Here is a 22,924-nt window from a genome sequence, read left to right as displayed (position 1 = left end):
CTAGATTTCCCTAGCAAGCATTTTCAAAATACTGTTGGTCTTTTCCCAATTATAAAAATAATATTCATCTCTAATATCAGAAACATGCAAAGAAAAAAATTCAAATTACCTGAAATACAACCACCTAACAACAACTACAGCTAATCTTCTGACGTATTTCCTCCCTCAATCATTTTCCTTCCAATCATTCTTCTAAAAACATTTTTTCAAAAATGAAAATATTTTTCTTCCCTAACATTAATAAGGATAATTTTCCAGTATCTTTAGATATTCTGTAAAAATATTTTAAAGGGGCGCCTGGGTGGCTCAGTCGGTTAAGCGTCCGACTTCGGCTCAGGTCATGATCTCACGGCTCGTGAGTTCGAGCCCCGCGTCGGGCTCTGTGCTGACAGCTCAGACCCTGGAGCCTGTTTCAGATTCTGTGTCTTCCTCTCTCTCTCTGACCCTCCCCTGTTCATGCTCTGTCTCTCTCTGTCCCAAAAGTAAATAAACGTTAAAAAAAAAAAAAAATTTTTTTTTAATTAAAAAAAAAATATTTTAAAAATGGCTAAATAAGCATTCCATCCTAAAGAGGCATGTTAATTTAATCAATTATCTCTATCCTGATTATTCAGGTTATTTCCAACATTTTATTATATAAAATTATAATGAACTTCCATGCATGTACATCTTTGTTTATATCCCTGATTATTATCAGGACACCCTAGGAGGGAATTTCCAGGCTATCGAGGACAAACTTTTAAAAGGCTTTTGATATGTATTGCTAAAGTACTTTCTAGAAAGACTACTGATTCACATTCACCTCCAGAAGTCTATTCCAGTTTGGTGTATTCTCTCCATCACTTACTATAACTGTTCTCAGTATGAGCGAGGAAAACTGAAGGGACTCCATGAAAAACTACTTGCTTCTGTTCCTGGTTCTATTCTTTCTAGGACCTGCACTTTGGCCACGTACATGCCTTATGGAACAAATGATGTATGTCCTTCCTGTGTGAGTCAGAAGTTAATGATTTTTTACACTCTTCCAGCACAGGTGGTAACATCTATGGAATGACTAAGCAAGGCTGTCATGTATGTTTTCCACACCACTGACTCTAGACACCTGATGCCAAAACCCCCTGGCAGCAGGGAATAAGTGAATTATGGAGGACACCCGGACACTTGTCTTTGTTCTGACCAGTTCCTGGGTGCCCACAGAGGACATGTACATTCTAAATAGAAACCCCAGACCCTGAGCAAAGGAGAGACTCACTCTCCTTTCTTTTCTCAGTCTCCCAGACACTCATCTGCTATACTCTATCACTTATGCTATTCAGTAAACCCTGCTCTCACTTTATCCTGGCTGGCAACTTGATTTCTATCCTGCTCAAAGCCAAGGACCATCTTTGCTGGCCCTGCAGGACCCTCTCTGGGTCTTCAGACCCACCCTGCCTATGTCAAGTATGTTAGGTGAAACATCTGTTTTAATTTCTTTTTCATTGGTTTCTATTGAGGGTGAAGATTTTTCATTGATTTAAATTTGTACTTCTTATGTGGATCAAACATTTATATTCTTTGCCAATTTTTCTATACTAGTGACCTTCTATTTACCAAACCCTACAGTGTGGCAGATGCTACCAGTTTCTTAACCAGTATCATTCTCCCTTTCTTCCTTACTAGCACAGCCTCCAATGTGTTTGAGGTAGCAGTAAAAACTACAGCTAAAAACTATTTTCTTCCCTCTCCTGCAGTAGGGGCACCAGAAGACACAGTTGTAGCAAATGAGATATAAACAGATGTCACTATGTGGGCCTTCTGAAAAAGCTTTTTAACAGAGAATCAACTTGGCTGACATGGACCTTGTGCCCTAGGCCTTCCGCTTTTTTCTATCTAAAAGCCATCTGATTCCTCACTCCAATTAACAAACACAAACTAATTGGATTGATGTTCCCATTCTCAGCTAAGATCATGATGGGTTATTCAAAAACTTCAAAGACTTCAGGATTGTCTGTTGCCTACGGAATGAAATCCAGACTCCTTTGAGGAGATCCACGATTATATGGAGCTTCCTCCATATTATATGCAATGCACTTTAAACTCTTGATTTTGCAAAACATGTCTTCCTTTGTCAGGAATCATCTGGTTGAATGACTACAAGAAACAAAAATCCACTGAATCTTTAAAGGATTCATGGGACACCTGAGTGGCTTAATCAGTTAAGTGTCTAACTTCGGCTCAGGTCATAATCTCGTGGCCCATGAGTTCAAGCCCCACATGGGGCTCTGTGCTGACAGCTCGAGCCTGGAGCCTGCTTCAGGATTCTGTGTCTCCCTCTCTCTGCCCCTCCCCCACTCATGCTCTGTCTCTCCCTCTCTCTAAAATAAACAAACATTACAAAAAAGTTTTTTTAAGTAAATAAATAAGAGGATTCATTGAAAGGACACAAGAGAATCTTATGGACCACAAACGCAGAGAAGTAAATAGGAAATCACAAGAAATGGGAAATCGTCTGGCAACTACTCGGCTTAAGCCAATGAGAAGCTTGCTACTTCAAGTAAGATCTGGGAAACGATACATTGGCAGAACCTGAGAATTAACAGAAATGTAGACTCTTGGCCCCATGCCGGACTTACTAAATGACAATATGCATATTTACAAGATACCCAGAGGTGATTCATTTGCACATCATTTGAGAAGCACTGAACTGAGAGCACTTCCTTCTGCCTTATTTCCCACAGCTTAAGCTGTCTTCTCCACAAAAAAAAAAAAAAATTAATAAAAACTAATATTTCCTTGAGCACACACTGTAAGTTACACATTTAATATGTATTATCTCATGTAATCCTGAACCCACAAGACTAGCACTGTTCTCTCATTTTATTATTCCATTTTCAGGGATAAAAACATTGAATCTTAGAGAACTCAAATAACTGACATACTCAAAGTCACAATTAGGAAATCCTGTAACTAGGAATAGCAGTTGGGACTGAACCTCAGGGAAGTCTACTCCAAAGACTGTACTTTTAACCACTAGGCTATTCTGCCTTTCTGTACAAAAAGACTGTTAATTCTCCATCCATCACATTAAGTGTACAATGTTTAGAAAGTAGCAAGGACCCCAAAATACTGAATCTATTCATTTCATCTGAGAAAGGCAGAATTCCAAAATTAGAACTGAAAAGAATTAGAATAAGGCATTTGAAAAAAAGATCTGTTCTTGGAATTACAAAGAAACAGCAAACTGCAAAAATAATCAGGTCTCAACTGTACATATCTCTAGAAATCATCAACATTATTTAAATTTTATTTTCTACAGCTGGCTCATAAATGTGGCATGCTTATATATTGCTAACGTTGGTTTTCTTCCTAAAGAGTTTAACTCCCCGATAAAAGGCAGCTGTGTGTCCCTTACCAGTCCAGACACCCTGGGAGCCTATTTCTGTTCCAGCCACCAGTGGAGATGGGTCCCCCAGCTCACCTGCTCCCTCTAGTTGCAATATCACAGCAGGTTTGAGAAGCGAAAATCCTGTTTAGGGGGAAAGAAAGAGGACAGAGAGGTGAATAATCTCCCAGAGATGAGTTCTTAAGCCTCTTCTCCAACTGTCTTGGCAATGGGAAGGGAAAATAAGCGCTGTAGGGGATCCCATGCCTAAAGACGACAGGAAAGGGTGGAATGGCTTCGAAAGTGTATGTGTGTATGTTGCGGGGGGGTGGGGAGGGGTACCTGAGAAGGTGTGGGAGGAGTTGGGAATGGCCTGAACCGTGGGCCCGAAAGACCAAGATATGCAGGTCAGATGAGGGTGAATGTGAAGATAATGCTGTGGAACAGTAAGTTTCTTTTTCCCACACTGTGTCCAAACCACAACTTCTAGAGGATGGATAAAGAGTGCACACTAGTCCCAGCAAAGTCCTATATTGGCCCAATAAAGGCTTGGGATTCACCCTTTCCAGCAACCCCTAACTCAAGGGGAATTAGGAATCTCAACCCCTGGGGTTCCGGCTCAGTAAAGGATTTCTACAGACCCCACCTGCAACCTGTCAGGGGTCAATAAGCCAGGAAACCCCAACTGGCAGAGTCTGGGTCCCAGGGGGAGAGAGGCCTTACCCAGGGAGGCCACATTTCCATAATTCTCCAGCATCACATCCCTGTACAGGGCCCTCTGTGCAGGGGACAGGCCATTCCATTCCGTCTGAGTGAAGTACACAGCCACGTCCTCGAAGGTCACCGACTTCTGAAACAACAGGTTCCTGCTGCCCTAGGGCCAGTTCCATGGCTCAGGCCCTAGGTGAGGGGCAGAGGGCAGTTTAAGGGCTTGGGGAGGGAGCTTGTGAAGAGCACAAAATTAATAAAAAAGGGAAAGGTTTGAGAAAAAGCACATGGAAAGTAAACCATGGAGAATTATCTGACCTCTCTCATGGCAGGGAAACCTCATGCCATATTTTACATTTATAAAAGATATCCTAAGTTGGGATGACAGAAAAAAATTCCCATAATCAAGTTCCCCAAAAGCAACTCCATTCTTTCTGCTAGCCATGTCCTCAGGGGCAGATATGGCTCAGGACTTGCCCACCAGCATGCCCACCCTGATCCCTACCCCCATAAACCTCCAGCCACCCCCAGAGAACAGCTACGGCCTCCATCTCAACCAGCCCCCATCTGGATTCCTGTCACTGACCCTGCCACGAGGGGCTGTGCAACTGCCTGAGCACCTCTAGCAGCTCAGTGCTGCCCAGACTGGCTGAGGCAGGAACGGCAGCCCATTCTGCTTCCAGATGGGTCTTGCTGAAAACCCGATTTTGTTACATGCTCCCATCAGGCCTCATCCTCTCCAACTTTACCCAAGAACTCACTGTTTCTCCAGGGTTCGGGAAAGAGGGGAGATCAACCTTCCTAGAGGCCAGGTGCTCTGCCACCATTCCAGCTGCTCATCTCTGCATCACTACACCGTGCACCCGGCACAGGCCCTGCATCAGGATTGATGCCTCCCTTCCGGGCAGCTGCGGCCTCTGGTTGCGCTTTCTCCCTGCCCACCTCAGTCCTCTGTAATAACCTGGGTGACACGCTGGCAGGGATATACCCTCAATTCCTTTCTGCCAGGATTTTGCTTGATTCTACTGACCCCCACCCATCAACAAGCATAGTCCAACCACTGGGTGAGTCTGAGCGTCACTCATCTGTGACCCTGGATGGGCCAAGGAACTTCTCTGCACAAAATTAAATACCTTCACCGCCCACCACCACCACCCTTTACCTCAGCAAGTTGGAGGCTCCTGAATTCAACCCCACCCCACCCCACCCCACCCCCTCCACTATCTGCGCAGGAAACGTCAGCTAGAATCCTGGGAAATGTTCCTGACTCCTCCCTCTCTCTTACTCTACCCTCAATCCTGACTCTCCATATCCTAAAGATTTTGTTAAGCATTACTTGAATTGGGTTCTTTTTTTTTTTTTTTTTTTTTAACAACTACTTTCCTTGATGAAGCCCATTATCACCTGGACCAATGGAATTTTTTCTAAGTGGACACCTTCCTCTTGAATCACCCTGAAAATTATTCCCTACACAGCCATGACAAATCTGACCACCTTAACGTCACTGATTGCACAGGTCACAGGAATGAGCAGAGAAGAATCAAATAACAGCTGTGTGACTTTGGGAAAGGCACTCTGCTCCCCTTTGCCTTCCTATGTTTTGTAGCAGAGTGAGCACAACACAGCACCTATGTCAAGGGCAAGGAATCAAGACTGAGCGATCCATGCAAGTGCTTAGTATTATGCCTGCAGCATAGCAAGCCGCAAACAGTGCTATTGGAATTACTGTGACTATGATTATTCCCAACCTGTAGTCCATGGAGGTCCATGGATGTGCTTCAGGGTGTCCGTGAAGTCCCTGAAATTGTATGGAAAATTTGGTTTGCATGCTTATTTTTCTAAGGGAGGGGGAGGGTCCAGAGCTTTTATCAGAAACCTAAAGTTTGAGCCCCTGCACCCAAGCCCTGAAAGTCTCTCCAGGACACAATGAGACATCCTGTCCCATAGGACTTCCTGTTTTTTCCCTCTCCAGACCCCACTACCCTCGTCTGCACACCATATTAGAGGCACAGCCATCCTTTGTGTTGACCTGGTCCTACTACTCCTTTTCACTTATGCCCTGGTCTCTGGACATCCTAAGCCGGTGCTACCCTCCTCCATTCACATCCGTGCACGGAGCATCCTCCATGGGCAGCTTCCTGTTGCCTATTCACCAGAGGAGCAAAGAACCTCAGTGTGCAGAACACTTCACCCCTGCCTTCAGGGATGCTCTCCTGCTGTTTCCATCCCTTCACGTCACCGCTCTTCCCATGAGTTCCAGGCGGAAGCGAGGAGGACCCCTCCAACTTCCATCAAAAAGCTCACCAGCTTCCCTTCTTCAATGTGAAACTGCTCAGAAGAAGAGCTGGAGGACCCACAGCTCACCTGGGGCCAGGCTGTCAGGAGCATGGCTGCCATTCCCTGCTCTCCCTCTCAGAGAAGGCCTGGAGCTGAGGAAAAACAGAGAGACAGATGTGAAGGAAGTCCCGCCCCTGCAGGAACAACACAGCCCCTCAGAGAAGATGTGAGACACAGGCAGCCAGTGTCCAGACAGGAATGCAAGCGGGAGCTGCCACAAGAAGAAGGGGGTGATCCAGTGCCCACGACCCCTCCCACCGATGACACTGATCCTAAGAACCCTAGGGTTTTACAATTCTGACACATATCACATACGCTAGAACATACATAAAATGTATAGAGAGCCTAAAGGATAATAAAGCAACAATTCAGCTCAAGAAATAGAACATTACCAAGATCATGGACTTACTTCTTTTTCTCTAAACAAGGATCATCCTCGATTACACTGCAAGGGAAGCCAGGCCAGCACAGCTGCAGCCCCAGCACAGAGGCCTGAGAGTCATGCCCCAGGGAGCTGGAGGAGACAGCTATTCCCCTACATCCTGCTTATTCCCTTACATAACTGAGTGTTCTCAAGAGCCCTGATACCTCTGTAGAGATCTTGGGAGGCCAGCCTCCCACATGGCCCAGGTTTACCTTTGAGGTCCCATGCTGCCTCCTCATACTTTCCAGCCCTCTGATAGTGAAGAAGCCAGGGCCTCAGCATCCTGAGAGAGGGGTCACTCAATTATCTAGGGTCCCTTGACCGAACACTCCTTGCTCATTGTATTCAAAACACATGGACTGGTTATTTTCTGGTTACTGCTCCCAAAGTCAGTCTTGAAAACCTGTGTTTTCCTAAAATATCATCTATGTCTTCTAGGGTTTCACTTTAGTGCAGAACTGTGGAAAACACTGGTTCATGATTCTTTCCATTTCTTCCATATCTGGAACTACTTTGTTTTTCCCACTTCTTTTGAATATGTGTGCTTTCTAGACCCTTTCCCCTTTGTTAATGTTATGGATGGAACATGTCTCCCCACCCCGCCAAATTCATATGATGAAGTCCTCTCCCCCAACATGACTATATTTGGATACAGATCCTATGAGGTAATAAGGTTAAACAAAGCCATAATATGAGAGGTCTGGTGCCCCTATAAAAAAGCAGAAGAGACACCAGAGTTCATTTTCTACCATGTGAGGACACAATGAGAAGACAGCCAACTGTAACTCAAGGAGAGCCCTTATCAAGAACCAAATTGTGTGGCATCTTAATCTTGGGCTCCCAGCCTCCAGAACTGTGAGAAATAAATCTCTGTTGTTTAAGCCGAATAACTTACTGTATTTTGTTACAGCAGCCTGAGCAGACTAACAAAGTCAAGTGGAACAATGATTTGTCTATTTGAATGTTGTTTTCTTTTATTTTTAAAGAATAAGCTTTTCTATTTATTTAGAACATCACTCTTCTATTTCCTTCATTATGTTCTGCTTTCTTTGTTTCTTTAGCTCTGTAACAGATACTTTATGTACCACTCCAAATCCTCTGGTCTCAGCCCAGTTCCAGAGGCTTTGATCAGCTTTGCACAGGGACAATCTACCAATGCCTCCTCAAGGATCTATACCACATGTGGCTGGCTCCTGCCCTGGGGCTTTTCTGGCATCCTGTGTGGGACATCTGCAGATACCTGTGGATACCTGCTAGGTCCCGAAACACAGATAAGTAAAGGCTTGGGAGGCCACCCTTGACCAATAGGGGATAGAAGTCAATGGATAAATATTTTCCCCTTTAGTCCCCTACATTAGCAGCCATGAGATTCCAAGGCTGCTCAAAGATCCTGCAAGAATGAGCGCCCGGGGCCTATAGACAGGCCAGCCTGACAACACATCCTTGTATTGGCTCTCCCTCCTCTGTTTTACTCCCCTTGCTGTTCACTCTGCCCTTGGAATACATTCCCAAATAAAGTGCCTGCACAGAAACCTCTGTCCTGTGTTTTGCTTCTGGGGGAAGCTAGACTGCGAAAGGTTTTTTCCTACCTTCCTGAGGATGCATGATTTATTCATTTATGTTTATTCTTTACTATTTAGCAATTAAAATCTGTATGTCCATAAATTTTCCCTCTGAATACACTATTACCCACAGGCCAAAGGTTTTGAAAAAAATATTTTATGTTTTAATTATATTAATTATATTTTATAGCTGGTCAGCAACTGTGTTTTGTCTCTGACCACAGAATTGTTTAGGATGGTTTGTTATTAATTTCTTCTCTGTTCATAATTTTGGCTTTATTGCATGGTGTTTAAATAACCTGATCTATTTACTTCTGCTTTACAGAGTTTTGGGGGCTTTTTTTTTTTTTTTAGCTGAAATGCCTAAAAAAAATTCTACGAATGCTTAAAAAGAAAACCTATCCTATAATGGAAGAACATATAATTCTATTTCAATCTAATAAATCAACTCTACTTATTTTGTTACGCAGATATTTTTCTGTAATCCATGATCACTTTTACCTAATTAAACTGAGATAGCCAGTAAAGAGCAAATGCTCACAAAACACTGAACCCACATGTATCATGAACAAATCTTTTCAAGTCTTTAAGAAATGAGTAGTTCTAACAGTACTGAAACTGTAGAAAAAAAACAGCAAAATAAGTTTCCCAGTCCTTTTTATGATGCCAGCACAATACTGATGTAAAAACCACAGACCAGTCTCATTTATGAATACTCACAGAAAAAACCCCACTATAAAGGAATAGACTCCAGTAGTTCATTAAAGTGACATGCCATGACTAAAAGGGATCATCCCAGGAAAGCAAGTAAAGCTCAATATCAAGATACAGATTAGTATACTTTTTCACATGAATAAATCAAAGAAAAATAAACACACTCTCCATCCCAACAGATGCCAAAGGAATTTAATCAAATTCAATATTCATGCCTAAATTTAAAAATGTATGCCCTAGAGAAACTCTCATATGTAGAAAATATGTACAAAATTATTATCAGTATTTTAATTAAAAAAAAACTGGAAACAACCTACATATCCACTGAGAGTACATAAACTGTCTTATCTTTTTTAAAAAAAAATTTATGTTTTTAGTTTAAATTTGAAAGACAGAGAGAGAGAGAGGGAATGAGTGGGGGAAGGGCAGAGAGAGAGACACACACAGAATCGGAAGCAGGCTCCAGGCTCTGAGCTGTCAGCACAGAGCCCAATGTGGGGCTCGAAATCACGAATCATGAGATCATGACATGAGCTGAAGTCAGACGCTCAACTGACTGAGTCACCCAGGTGCCCCTGTCCTATCATTTTTTAAATGAACATTACCCACCCCCACCAAAAAATGAACATTACCCAGCAGCAAAAATGAACAGCTCACAATTACATAGATGTAACAGCTCACAACAAACAACAGCTCACAAACAACATAAAAAATGAACAGCTCACAACAACATAGATGACTTCAGGAACATAATCTTGAGTTACAAGAGGGGCACCTAGGTGGCTCAGTTGGTTAAGTATCAGACTTTAGATATCAACCCAGGTCATGATCTCACAGTCGTGAGATCAAGCCCCACATCAGGCTCTGCGCTGGGTGTGGAGCCTACTTGGGATTCTCTCTCTTCTGTCTGTCTCTCTCTGCCCCTCCCTGCACACATGTGAATTCTCTCTCTCAAAAAAAAAAATTAACTGAAATAAAATTATAAAAATAAAAATGTTTTCTTTTTTAAAAATTGAGTTATACTAGCCCCAGATGACTAGAGACACTACAATGCCATTTTCATAAAGCTCAAAAACAAAATGTTTACAGACATATTTTGTGTGATAAAATTATTTTTATAAATAGGTAAGATGACGATTAATACAAAATTCTAGTTGTTACCTCTAGGGGTAGGAAGTTGGGAGCTGGGTTGAGAAGGAGCACACAGAGAGAGGCACCAATACCAGAAATGTTCTCCTCCTTAAAGGGGTGGTGTGTTCATGGGTGCTCGTTTTACCATTATGCTTCTTAAATGTCATGCTAGATGCAGTCTTCGGTATACATGAATAACGTTTTTTAAAAAGATACTTATCTCTATGATATGGAGTGGTTTCCAGAATATATCTTCAAATGAAACAAGCAAATGCAAAAGGTAGAGTGCTACCTTTTGTGTACCAAAAAATGGGAGTATAAGAAAATACACATGTATCTGGTCAATTGTACAAAAAAAAAAAAAATAGAAGGATAAATCAGAAACTAAGGAGAATGGTTGTCTCAAATATGGGTAGGAAGTGAAAGGAGCCTGTGATGCAAACAGGCTGGAAGGAAATAGGGTAGATGAGATTGGCAGGGGAAAGGAGGGCGTGACAGGCTTCTCTGAGTGTGCCTTTTTGTTCTGACACTCATAACCATAGTAATGTTTCACATATCCAAATATACAGACATTAAGCCAACCAACCAGGATGGGATAGGGTGGCGAGCCAAAAAGGAATACAAACAACAGCAAATGAGCCTAACTATACTACAATTGACTAATATAACCACACTGAAGTGGTGGGAAAGAAAAGAACTAAATAACTTTGGAAAACAGTGTTTTAACTAGATACTACAAGGCTAAAAAAACCTGTGCTCAAATGCTTCTTGAGGATACATGATTTATTTACTCATTTCATTCTTCTCTATTTGGCAATTAAAATCTATTAAGGCCATAAATTTTCCTCTGCATACACTACCAGCCACATTCCAGAGATATATACATATAGATAGATAGATAGACAGATATATACATATGTGTGTGTGTGTGTGTGTGTGTAATTTCATGTGTTAATTACTATAATTTAGTGTAGTATAGTGTTTTCGTAAAATTGCTTCTCATGAAGGTATGAATGAGGAATTCTGGGGCTATTTTATGTGTATTCTAGGACTTCGCAAATAAGTGATTATAAATCATCCCCAGATCATTGTCATCCCAACGGCCCAGGAGTAGGGCCAAGTTACCTTTTGGAACGCACAGCTCCAGGAGACAGTGCCCTTCAAAAGCCGGGCTGGCTCTGCTCCCCGGTGTCTGGGAGGGCTCTGCTTTTTCTGCGCTCTCACTGAACCCTGATTCACGACCCTATGTTAGGAGTCAGGAGGCATACGGTCCATACTTGAAATGCATATAGGTAAGAGCCCCTGTACGACTTCAACATGTTAAAACACTAGTGATATCACCTCAAGCCGCTTCACTCCTGCCAATATTCCACCCCCTGGCTGCTCCGACATATCTTCCCAAAAGGTCAGTAGTATCTTCCCCGAACAAAATGCTAAATGCTCGGGGCTCCGAGGTTGTGACGGTAATCCGGCTTCGCCTTCCACGGGATGGAACGTATTCGGCCACCAAGTCCAAAGTGGGAGTCGAGGAGGGGCGGAGGAGGACCGCGGGCAGCCGTTCTACCCACTCCTGCAAGTGCGGGAGGCCCAACCGCACAGCACCCACAGCTACCCGCCGGGGCACCGCCCCCGCCGCCTGCAGCCCCACACTCACCTCGCAGCAGGCAGCTTCGTGGCGCGGCCGGAAGTGCGTCACCAGGCCGCGGCCCAGCCTCTCTAGGAGCAGAGTTGCTACCAGTGAGTAGCACTCTGGCCCCGCCTCTGCGCTCTGAGTCTCGGTGTCAGAGGCTCCTGCGCCCTACGCTCAGGTCTGAGCAGGTCTGAGCAGCAGGGCAGTTGTTCCTCGAGGTGGGCTGGGGAAGAGTCGGGGGCCGGCAATGACGCCGGGGATCTGTATCTTAGTAAAGCTCCCGGTTCTACCGGATTCGGGAGTTTCCGGACTGGGCCAGTGGATCGATCACACGCCGACAGACCTTAAGGCAGCCTTTTTGTAACAAATATTTCCTAGTGACTGTTTTATTCTCCTGTCGTGAAACTTACGATCATGACTTAGAAGATCATATGTAATATAAACAACCTACATTTTAAAAACTAATATTATGCTTTAATAGAGGAGATAAAATACACCTTTCAATATGCAAATGTATGCTCGTGACTGCTATAGGAGACCTAATGAAGTGGTGGATAATTTGCCTTTTCACATGGATTGTGCCTGAACGCCACAGCCACAACGCTGTCTGTCTTACGCTGGTGTTTCAAAATCACAAGGTACGATCCAAAATGGTGAATACTTTTTGGTAAAGTTTAAGTGAAACAGTACAATCTTCGTTTGATTTTATAGGTATAGTAATTATATTTCTGGAGAATCAACGTATGTTAATTAAAACTGTGTAGAAATCGTTGTGTTTAGGGGAACCTGGGTGGTTCAGTCGGTTAAGCCTCTGACTTTGGCTCAGGTCAGGATCTTGCAGTGCCGAGCCTGCTTGGTATCCTCTCTCACACTGTCTCTCTCTCTCTCTCTCTCTCTCTCTCTCTCTCTCTGCCCCTCCCCCATTTGTGCACGTGCACACTCGCTCGCGCTCTCTCTCTCAATCTGTTTCTCAAAATAAATGAATTAACTTAAAAAAATTAGTTGTGTCTAGCTGAAAACACTTTCTAGACTCAGGTCATTTATCAAGTTTTTACCTACATGAATGTCCTGAAAGTATGTGAAAACTATTTCAAATAAGTGGAACCCTTCTGTGCATTGCAGGATTCCTGGCTCTCCAGGCTCCCATCAAACACCACCAAACTGTAACAAAAATACTCCCATAAAATTCCAAAATGGGAGGTGGGGGGAGGCGGGACCCGCAATGCTACAGCACTGGAATGTGATTGGTGGTAGGTCCCACCCACCTCTCCAGCCTCTCACCACGCCTATTCTTCCTCCTCTATCAACTTCAGCCCCACTTTCCGAACAGGGCTCCCTAAACCTAGAATACCCTTCCTACTCTCCAATCTTGACTATTCCTTGAAGTCTCTGCTCAAATCCCATTTCCCTTTGAAAGCAAGCCTTCCCTGAGCACCTAGAATAAGGCAGGCCCGCCAGTTATGTGCCATCACAGCACTCTGTATTTCTCCGTACTTGGCACATGTGTGCTTTTTTAATGATACCAGTTTATTTAACTGTCTTCTCTGCTCACTCCAAGAAGCAAGGACTATATCTATCTTGTTCAACACCATTATCCTCAGCTAAAGCACAAGGCCTGGCACAAAGGAAGTATGCAATAAACATTTGTCGTTGACATCGTCCAAAGGCTCCAACCCCAACTCCAGAGTAGAACCCTTCTTCATTTCTGTGCCACTAGAGGTGGGATATATATTATGCCTGGAATCATAACATTGACCAGGAGCCCTTCTCAGTTTTGCCTTGACCTTGATCATCACTGTTTTCCTAAAATGAGCACTTTCATGGCCTCTCTTGTTCAGATAGAAAAATGGTCCCAGGATTCAGCACAGTGATAGCTGGAGATTACATTGTTCTTGGCATTACGTGGTTTGTTTGTTTGTTTGTTTTTTGTTATTGTTTTCCTTTAGCAGACCTTTAGCTAGGACTGAGGGCTTAACTGAAGAAATAGGAAGGAATTAGGAGATCACAGTGTCACAGAAGTCCTGGGCCCAAATGTTAGATCATAAATCAGTCACTCATCTTACAGATAAGAAAATAAGGCCTCCAAAGTAACCATGAAGCTCTGACTCCTAAGTGTATGAGGACAGGCACACACCAAGTTACAAAAGGCCTGAAGAAGCAGAGACCACTTGTCTGTTGATCTCTATTCTTCCCTTATATAGTAACAGAATCTATAGCAAGCCAAAGACAGTCCAGAAAAAATAACACGTTTTCTGGCTCTCTTTAAATCCAAGCGTGACAACACGACCAACTTCTGATAAATAGACTATAAGCAAAAGTGATGCCATGCCCTTAAATAGAAGGAACATGCATTTCCTGTCCCAGTATCCATCAGCTAGGTGGAACGCTGACAAGGGGGTGAGCATCTTGAACCATGTGAATGAGGATGTGGTTCCTAGGGTTGACATAGCTGCTGGGTGGTATCATAAAGCTGCTGTACCAGCCCTAGACTGCTTAACTTCAGATGATACATAAGTGAGAAGTAAGTTGTCATCATGTTTAACCACACTGATTTGGGTTCTTCAAATCAATACCCACAGCGATAGCCTTACCAATACCCCTAGGAATAAGGGATGATGGAAAAATCATACATACTTAAAAACAAACTTAAAAATTTAGGCTGGTTCTCATATTTCGCTGCTCTGGAAGGCTGGGCTTGCAGCCATGTTTCCCTCTGCTCGGCTCTAAGTATCCTCTGCCCCTCCAGTCCCAGGGCCTCCCTAAAACCTTTCCTCCCTTGCCCACCAGGAGAAACTGACAAATCTTCTCATGTTAAAAAAATATTTTTTGGTGTTTCTAGTTTTAAGATGACACAGTAAAGGTTGTTCTACCTGCGTTTCCTCTAGAAAATTGTGGGAAAACAACAAAGTCTGGGGTTCATTTCAAGAGTTCAAGAATGTTTCAATATTATAAAAATTCTCTTTACTTATTATGAATTAACAAACCACTCAACCTACTATGTGGAGAAATAGGGCAGGGAGAGGTCTTATTCAAAAAAGCAACAAAGAAACCAAAAAAAACTTAAGAATAAACTTAATAATAAATGTTTAAGACATAGACGAAGGAAAATTTAAATACTCAGGGACTAAACCAACAAAAACAACAACAATAAAAACTTGTATAAATGAAAAGGCAGAGGTAATTTTTCAAAGAAAGGGCATTCATCTTGACTTGACCTGTAAGTCCAATTTCAAACTATTTTGGAAAAAAAAAAGAAGAAAGTGGAAGGAATTGTCCTACACAAATAAAACGACAATAGGATTTGTTTGGGATCTTGTGAAGATGATTCTAAGGTTTATCTAGGGCAAAAATGTTATATATTCACAAGATATTACTAAAACAAAAATGCAAAAGGACTGAATGTTAAAGATATACCAGACAAGTGTTAAGCTAAAGTAAAAATACCATTAACTATATTAATATAGTAATGACTTTAAGACAAAAAATGTTATCAGGCAAGGTTCCATTTAAGGCAATATAGTGAAAGATATAAACTAGTATCCAGAAATTTAGGATAAGATACAATTTATAACATGATTTTATACCTAGCTCACAGGAAAGTATACCCAGGTACCAAACCTGAACAAGCAACTAAAACCAATGAGTTTAGCTGCATTGAATGCTTTGGCCAACACAAGTAGAAACAGTGGAGATTTGAAGATCTTGATACCTGAGGAGGCTGAATCATAATATTCAGGAGGCCACATGAAACAAGTAGGAATTAGGACTTCTCACAAACACATACACCCACTAAAATGCCTGGACCCAGGAAAGGATAAATTAGGGGAAAAAATCTTCCCACTAGCAAAGAGAGATAACAAAGAAGTCCTTTTGTAGGTTTTAGAGTGGTAGTGGGGATGTCCCCTAAGAATTTAGAATTATAGTCTGTATTACTGAATACATAGTTTAATACTACCTACCTGGACCAGTAACTCATAATCTAAGAACTAGAAAACTGCTGAAATAGTCATTATAGATTTTGGAGACAATGGCATTTAAAGGTTATTATAACTGCATCTGCAGATTGAAAAATTAAATAGAGACATGGAAAATAGAGAAATGTCCTATGTCAGGGGGATCTGGGTTGACTCGGTTAAGTATCTGACTCTTGATTTCGGCTCAGGTCACAATCTCACAGTTTGTGAGTTTGAGCCCCACATCGGGCTCTGTGCTGACAGTACAGAGCCTGCTTGGGATTCTCTCCCTGCCCCTTCCCCAAGTACACACACACACACACTCTCTCTCTCTCAAAATAAATAAACTGAAAAAAAAAAAATACACTGGACAGAGGGGCACCTGGGTGGCTCAGTTGGTTGAGCATCTGACTCTTGATTTTGGTTCAGGTCATAATCCCAGGGTTGTGGGACTGAGCCCTTCATCAGGCTCCATGTTTGGCATGCTTGGCATGCTTGGCTTAAGATTCTCTCTCTCCCTCTGCCCCTCTTCCCCCACACTCCTGCTCTCCCTCTCTCTCTCTCTCAAATAAATTTTTAAAAATACACTAAACAGGGGGCGCCCGAGTGGCTCAGTCAGTTAAGCGTCTGACTTCAGCTCAGGTCATGATCTCACAGTTTGAGTTTGAGCCCCGCATTGGGCTCTGGGCTGACAGCTCAGAGCCTGGAGCCCGCTTCAGATTCTGTGTCTCCCTCTGTCTGCCCCTCCGCTGCTTGCACTCTGTCTCATTGTCTCAAAAATAAATACACATTAAAAATTTTTTTAAAAAAATACACTGAACAGAATTGAGTAGATATGGGGGGCGGGGGGGAGGAAACACGTTTTAAAAAAAACATAGTGAACTTGAAGTCATAGCAGTAAAAACTATCCAAAAAGAAACAGAGAAAGGGGTGCCTGGGTGGCTCAGTCAGTTGAGCATCCGACTTTGGCTCAGGTCATGATCTTATGGTTCATGGGTTCCAACCCTTCATCAGTCCCTGTGCTGACAGCTCAGAGCCTGGAGCCTGCTTCGGATTCTGTCTCCATCTCTCTTTCTGCCCTTCCCCTGCTCGTGCTCTCTCTCTCTCAAATATAAATAAACATTAGAAAGTTAAAAAAGGGAAAGAAAAAGACACAGAAAAGAAAATAAAAAATAAATGAACACTAACAAAACATATACAGCACTTGAATATTGACAACCACAAAATGCTGATGAAAGAATCAAAGAAGATCTACACAAATGGGGATAAATATCAGGTTCATAGATAGGAAGATTTAGCATAAGAAAGATGTGAGCTCTCCCCAAATTGATATACAGGTTTAATGCAACTCTTATCAAAATTCCAGCAGACTTTTTGAAGATATAAACAAGATTATTTTAAAATCCATATGGAAAGGCAAAGGATCTAGAATGAATAAGACAGCTTGAAAAAAGGAGAGTAACATGGGAGGAATTGGTCTATCCAATTTTAAGTCTCATATAGCTATAACAATCAAGACTGTGTTATTGGCAGAGGAATATACGATAGATCAATGGAAAAGAATGAAGAACCCAGAAATAGACCCATACAACTATGCTGAACTTATTATTTTTTGCAAAAGTGTATAAGCAATTCAATAGAGGAAAGATGGCTTTTTCAAAAAGCAGTAGTAGAGCAACTGGGCATTTAGAGGGAAAAAATGAATCCCAACCTGAGTATCACAACTTATAAGCCCAAAATGGATCACAGACATTAATGTGAAAATGTAAATGTAAAATGTTTATAAACAAATGAAAGAAAATCTTCAGGACCTGGGGCTAGGCAAAGAGTTCTTAGACCTAACACAAAATTTATTAGCTGTAAGAGGAAAAGTTCTAAATTAGACTTCATCAAAATTTTAAAAAAATTTTCTATGTAAAAGATCCTGTTAGGAGGATGAAAAGCTATTGAGTAGGAGAAAATACGTGCAAACCACATATCCAAGAAGTACTAGCACATACCTGATAATATATTTCCGGAAGATATAAAGAACTCTCAAAACTTAACAGTATAAAACAAACAATCCAATTAGAAAATGGGCAAAATATGTGAAAAGACACTTCACTGAAGAAGATACACAGATGACAAATAAACAAAAGATGTTCAACATCATTAGCCATGAGGGAAATGCAAATTAAACCACAATACAATAAACATCTATCAGAATGACTGAAATAAAACAACAGTGACACCACCAAATGCCTCCAAGGATGCAGAGCAACTGAATCACTCATATGTTACTGGTGGAAATGTAAAATAAAATGGTGCAGTCACCCTGGAAAACAGTTTTTCAGTTTCTTAATTATTTATTTAGAGAGGGACAGACACAGTGAGAGTGGGGGAGGGGCAGAGAGAGAGATGAGAGAGAGAGTCCCAAGCAGGCTCCGCGCTGTCAGCACCCAGCCTGACACAGGGCTCAAACCCACAAAGCCGTGAGATCATCACCTGAACCAAAACCAAGAATCAGACAGTTAACTGCCTGAGCCACCCAGGCACCCGCAGTTTGCCAGTTTCTTAGGAAACTATAAACATGCAGTTATCACATGACCCAGCAACTGTCCTTCTGGGCATTTATTCAAGACAACTGAAAACTTAGGGCACTTGGGTGTTTCAGTCAGTTAAGCATCTGACTCTTGGTTTTGGCTCAGGTCATGATCTCACAGTTTCCTCGGTTTGAGCCCTGTGTCAGGCTCTGTGCTAGCAGTGCAGAGGCTGCTTGGGAGTCTCTCTGCCCCTTCTCTGCTCATGCTTTCTCTGTCTCTCTCAAAAAAAAAAAAAAAGAAGACAACTGAAAACTTTCTTTCACACAAAAACTGTATACAAATGTCTATCTATAGCAGCTCTATTCATAATAGCCAAAAACTAGAAATGGCTCAGCTGTCCTTCAATAGGTGAGTAGTTCAAGAAACTGTGGAGTATCTATACTATGGAATATATTCAGCAATAAAAACGAACAGATTATTGATACATGTAGCAAAAGTCTCAATGCATCTCCAGAGAATTACTCTGAGCAAAAAGGCCAATCTCAAAATGTTATATACTGTCTGGTAACATTTACATAACATTCTTAAAGTGATTTTTAAAAATGAAATAGAGAATAAGTTAGTGGCTTCCAGGAATAAGGGAGAGGGTTCTAAGTGGCTCTAGAAAGGCAGCATGAGAGATCCCTGTGAATATGGAACTGTGTAGTATGTTGAGTTTTACCCATGTCGGTATCCTGATTGTTGTGTTACCTTTGGAGGAAACTGGGTAAAAGATACATGGGATCTCTCAGTATTATTTCTTACAACTGCATGTCAGTCTACAATCATCTCAAAATTAAAAGTTTAAACAATAAATGAACAGATAATTCGTGAGCTGTGGGACAATTTCAAGCAACCTTAAAAGATTAAGAGAGGAGTAATGGAAGTACATTTTTATAAGGTTTTTATACTGTACATGAAGTGCTATAATATTAAAGGCAGAGTGTGCTAAGTTTAAGATATATAGTCTAAATCCTAGAAGAACCCTAAAACAAAAACTATTATAGCTAAACATCCACAAAAGGAGATAAAATGAAATCATAAAAATTACATTGATCCAAAAAAAGGCAGGAAGGGGGTGGTGAGAAAGAACTATAGGACAAATAGAAAACAAATACGAAGATGACAGGCTTAAACCTAATATTAATTAATAAGTATATTAAATACAAGTGATTAAATATTTCAGTTAAAAAGCAAGAGATCATACATGATGATGGTGGTGGTGATGATGATAAAAAAGCAAGACTACATCTATAGCCAAACCAGGTACTTCTGGTTCCTTAAGGTAGTTTTCCTTGAATTATCTCGTTTGGCTATATTACAAAACACAGTGGATAATAGCAAACTGCTAAAACCCCAATGTCCTTTATATATTCAGGTTATTTGAAAATGCAATATAGATGGTGGGCAGGAAATGAAAAAGAAACAAATACGTTTGTTATGTGTTATCAAGTGCACTAACTTAACACTGCCTAGTCAGTAAGTTCAAAACACCAGCCAGCTTTTGAGGCACTGTGACTTAGTAGGAATCACATTGAGGAGTTCTGGCTCCTTCCCTGACTAGCAATGAAACACTGGGCAATCACTTCATTTTTCTGAAATTCCATTCATCTGAAAAATGGGGTAATAGCACATAGTTGTTGTAAATACTATATGCTGTTTCACTTAAAGTACATACAATACAGGCATTGCTCAATTAATGTTAACTTCTTTCCTCTTCCACCTTATTTGTGGATCTCAGTAATAGCCAACCAGGGGTGCCTGGGTGGCTCAGTTGGTTGAGCATCAGTCTTCATCTCGGCTCAAGTCACGATCTCATGGTTTGTGAGATCGAGACCCATATCGGGATCTATGCTGACAGTGTGGAGCCTGCTTGGGATTCTCTTTCTCCCTCTCTCTGCCCCTCTCCTGATTGTGCTCTGTCTCAAAATAAAGTTTAAAAAAATGAGTAATAGCCAAACAAAGATACCAGGTCCCACTTTCTGGACCTGTAAATGTTACTTTAAATGGCAGTTTTTGCCATCAAAAAGAATGAAATCTTGCCATTTGCAACAACATGGATGGAGCTAGAGTGTATTATAAACAAAATAAGTCAGTAAGACACAAATACCATATGATTTCACTCATGTGGAATTTAAGAAACAAAACAGATGAACATAGGGGAAGGGGAAAAAAAAAAGAGAGAGAGGGAAGCAAACCGTAAGAGACTCTTAACTATACAGAACAAACTGAGGGTTGCTGGAGGAAAGGTGGGGAGGGGAGGGGCTGAACTGGTGATGGGTATTAAGGGCACTTGTAGTGATAAGCACTGGGTGTTTAAGTGATGAATCACTGAATTCTGCTGAAGCCAACATTACATTATATGTTATGTACTAGAATTTAAAATGAAAACTTAAAAATAAATATTTGAGGGGTGCCTGGGTAGCTCAGTTGGTTAAGAGTCCAACGTCAACACAGGTCACGATCTCGTGGTCTGTGAGTTCGAGCCTGGCATCAGGCTGTCTCCTGACAGCTCAGAGCCTGGAGCCTGGTTCGAATTCTGTGTCTCCCCAACTCTCTGCCCCTCCCCTGCTCATGCTCTGTCTCCCTCTCTCTGTCTCAAAAATAAATAAACATTATGGGGCAGTTGGGTGGCTCATTCAGCTAAGCATCCGACTTTGCCTCAGGTCATGATCTCACGGGTTCGTTGGTTCAAGCCCTGCATCGGGCTCTGTGCTGACAGCTCAGAGCCTGAAGCCTGCTTCAGATTCTATGTCTCCCTTTCTCTCTGCTCTTCCCCCACTCACACTCTTGTGTCTCTCTCTCTCAAAAATAAACATTAAATTAAAAACAATAAACATTAGGGGTGCCTGGGTGGCTCAGTCGGTTAAGCAGCCGACTTCAGCTCAGGTCATGATCTCGCGGTCCGTGAGTTCGAGCCCCACGTCGGGCTCTGTGCTGACAGCTCAGAGCCTGGAGCCTGTTTCAGATTCTGTGTCTCCCTCTCTCTGACCCTCCCCTGTTCATGCTCTGTCTCTCTCTGTCTCAAAAATAAATAAATGTTAAAAAAAATTTTTTTTTAAATAAAAACAATAAACATTAAAAATTATTTTAATAAAAAACCATTAGAAACAAAAATACACTTTAAAAATATAAAATACAGGGGTGCCTGGGTGGCTCAGTCAGTTAAGCATCAGACTTCGGCTCAGGTCATAATCTCACAGTTCGTGAGTTCGAGCCCCATGTCAGGCTCTGTGCTGACAGCTCAGAGCCTGGAGCCTGCTTCAGATTCTGTGTCTCCCTCTCTCTCTGCCCCTCCCCTGCTCATGCTCTATTTCTCTCTCTCTCTCTCTCTCAAAAGCAAATATTAAAAAAAAATACAAGTTTGAGAATTACATTTTTTTTTAAAGGCAGTTTTTACTGGTGTCATTTGATAACCTAGGTGGGTCCTAAATGCCACAAGAGAAGCCAATGGAGATTAGACACACAGAGGTAAGACAGAAGCAGAGATTGGAGTGATGTGGCTACAAGCTAAGGAATGCTGGCAGCCACCAAAAGCCGGAAGAGACAAGGCACAGACTCGTCCCAGAGTCTCCCCAGGGAGTACAGCCTTTCCAACACCCTGACTCCAACCCAAGAAAACAGATTTCAGACTTCTGGCCTCCAAAACTCAGTTTCTTTTGTTTTATGCCACTAAATTTGTGGTATTTTGTCACAGCGATAGGAAACTAATACACTAACCATAACTAATTCAAAGGCGGTTACTCAGTTGGAGAAGGCTTTCTGATAACGGCACTGGGGTCAGGGACCATGAATGCAAACTACTTGATAATTAAGTACACAAAGATGAAAATGACTAATCACTAAGGCTTTCACCACATCTCAAACCTGAAAACACCTCAGAGGAGCCAGCTGATTCAGGTACATGACAGAAAATAGCCATCTTCCAATGGCATTTCAGAGGGTTGAGGGACCTAAGAGCCAGGTCCTCTGCCTCCTGGGTATGCCATATTGAGACTATCTGTACTACACGTCTTACTGTTCTAGCTCAATCTATGCTTTCCCTCACTGTGTGAAGTCAGGCACAGGCCTCCTGATCTTGTTCCTGATACTCTCTTCCATCTCTAAGGAGTCCATCACTCTCCTCAAATAACCCCTCTTCTGGTACTGACCTTAACTCGGATCTCTATAGGGGAATACTGGGATGGCTAGGACACAGGTGCACTCTGAAACCAGACTGACTGCCCGTGTCTGAAGCCCTACTCTGCTACCTCTGTGTCCTTGGGTGGCCTAATCATGCAACATGGAACATGTTCCATGCAACTGCAACATGGAACTAATTACAACACCCACTTGAGAGAATCGTTTAAGTGTGTGCAGTGACTAGGAAAGTGCCTGGCATAGGATGAGTGCCAAGGGTATTACTGCTGTGATATCATTTACTTAAGGGCAGCTGTGGCTCACATGGCAGCATGTGAAACCAAGTCCCAAAGCCTGTTTACTTTCACCAGTTTTATTCTGAGTGACTTTTAAATTATCTGCTCTCAAAATGATCCCCCTAGAA

General features: G+C 42.0%; 1 protein-coding gene across 11 annotated transcripts in view; it reads right to left on the bottom strand.

The window, feature by feature from the left end:
• Positions 1-22,924, bottom strand: part of ZNF23 (zinc finger protein 23) — a 37,108-nt gene that overhangs the window by 3,666 nt on the left and 10,518 nt on the right. For 2 of the 11 annotated variants that reach the window (XM_042968117.1, XM_042968122.1), the window contains exons 1-4: positions 11,363-11,851; positions 6,374-6,498; positions 4,085-4,211; positions 3,392-3,505 (exon numbers count right to left, since the gene is read on the bottom strand). In XM_042968117.1, coding sequence (XP_042824051.1) covers positions 3,392-3,505; positions 4,085-4,211; positions 6,374-6,466 — 334 coding nt within the window. In that variant the 5' untranslated portion in view covers positions 6,467-6,498; positions 11,363-11,851. Of the gene's footprint in view, positions 1-3,391; positions 3,506-4,084; positions 4,262-6,373; positions 6,499-11,362; positions 11,852-11,891; positions 11,916-22,924 lie in introns of those variants that run through there. The other 9 variants (XM_042968120.1, XM_042968121.1, XM_042968124.1 and 6 more) reach the window with 9 other exon arrangements.

This window comes from Panthera tigris, chromosome E2, assembly GCF_018350195.1.
Source record: "Panthera tigris isolate Pti1 chromosome E2, P.tigris_Pti1_mat1.1, whole genome shotgun sequence".
NCBI classification, from domain to species: domain Eukaryota; kingdom Metazoa; phylum Chordata; class Mammalia; order Carnivora; family Felidae; genus Panthera; species Panthera tigris.
Note: the sequence above shows the minus strand (reverse complement) of the source record. Positions and strands in the feature narration are given on the sequence as shown.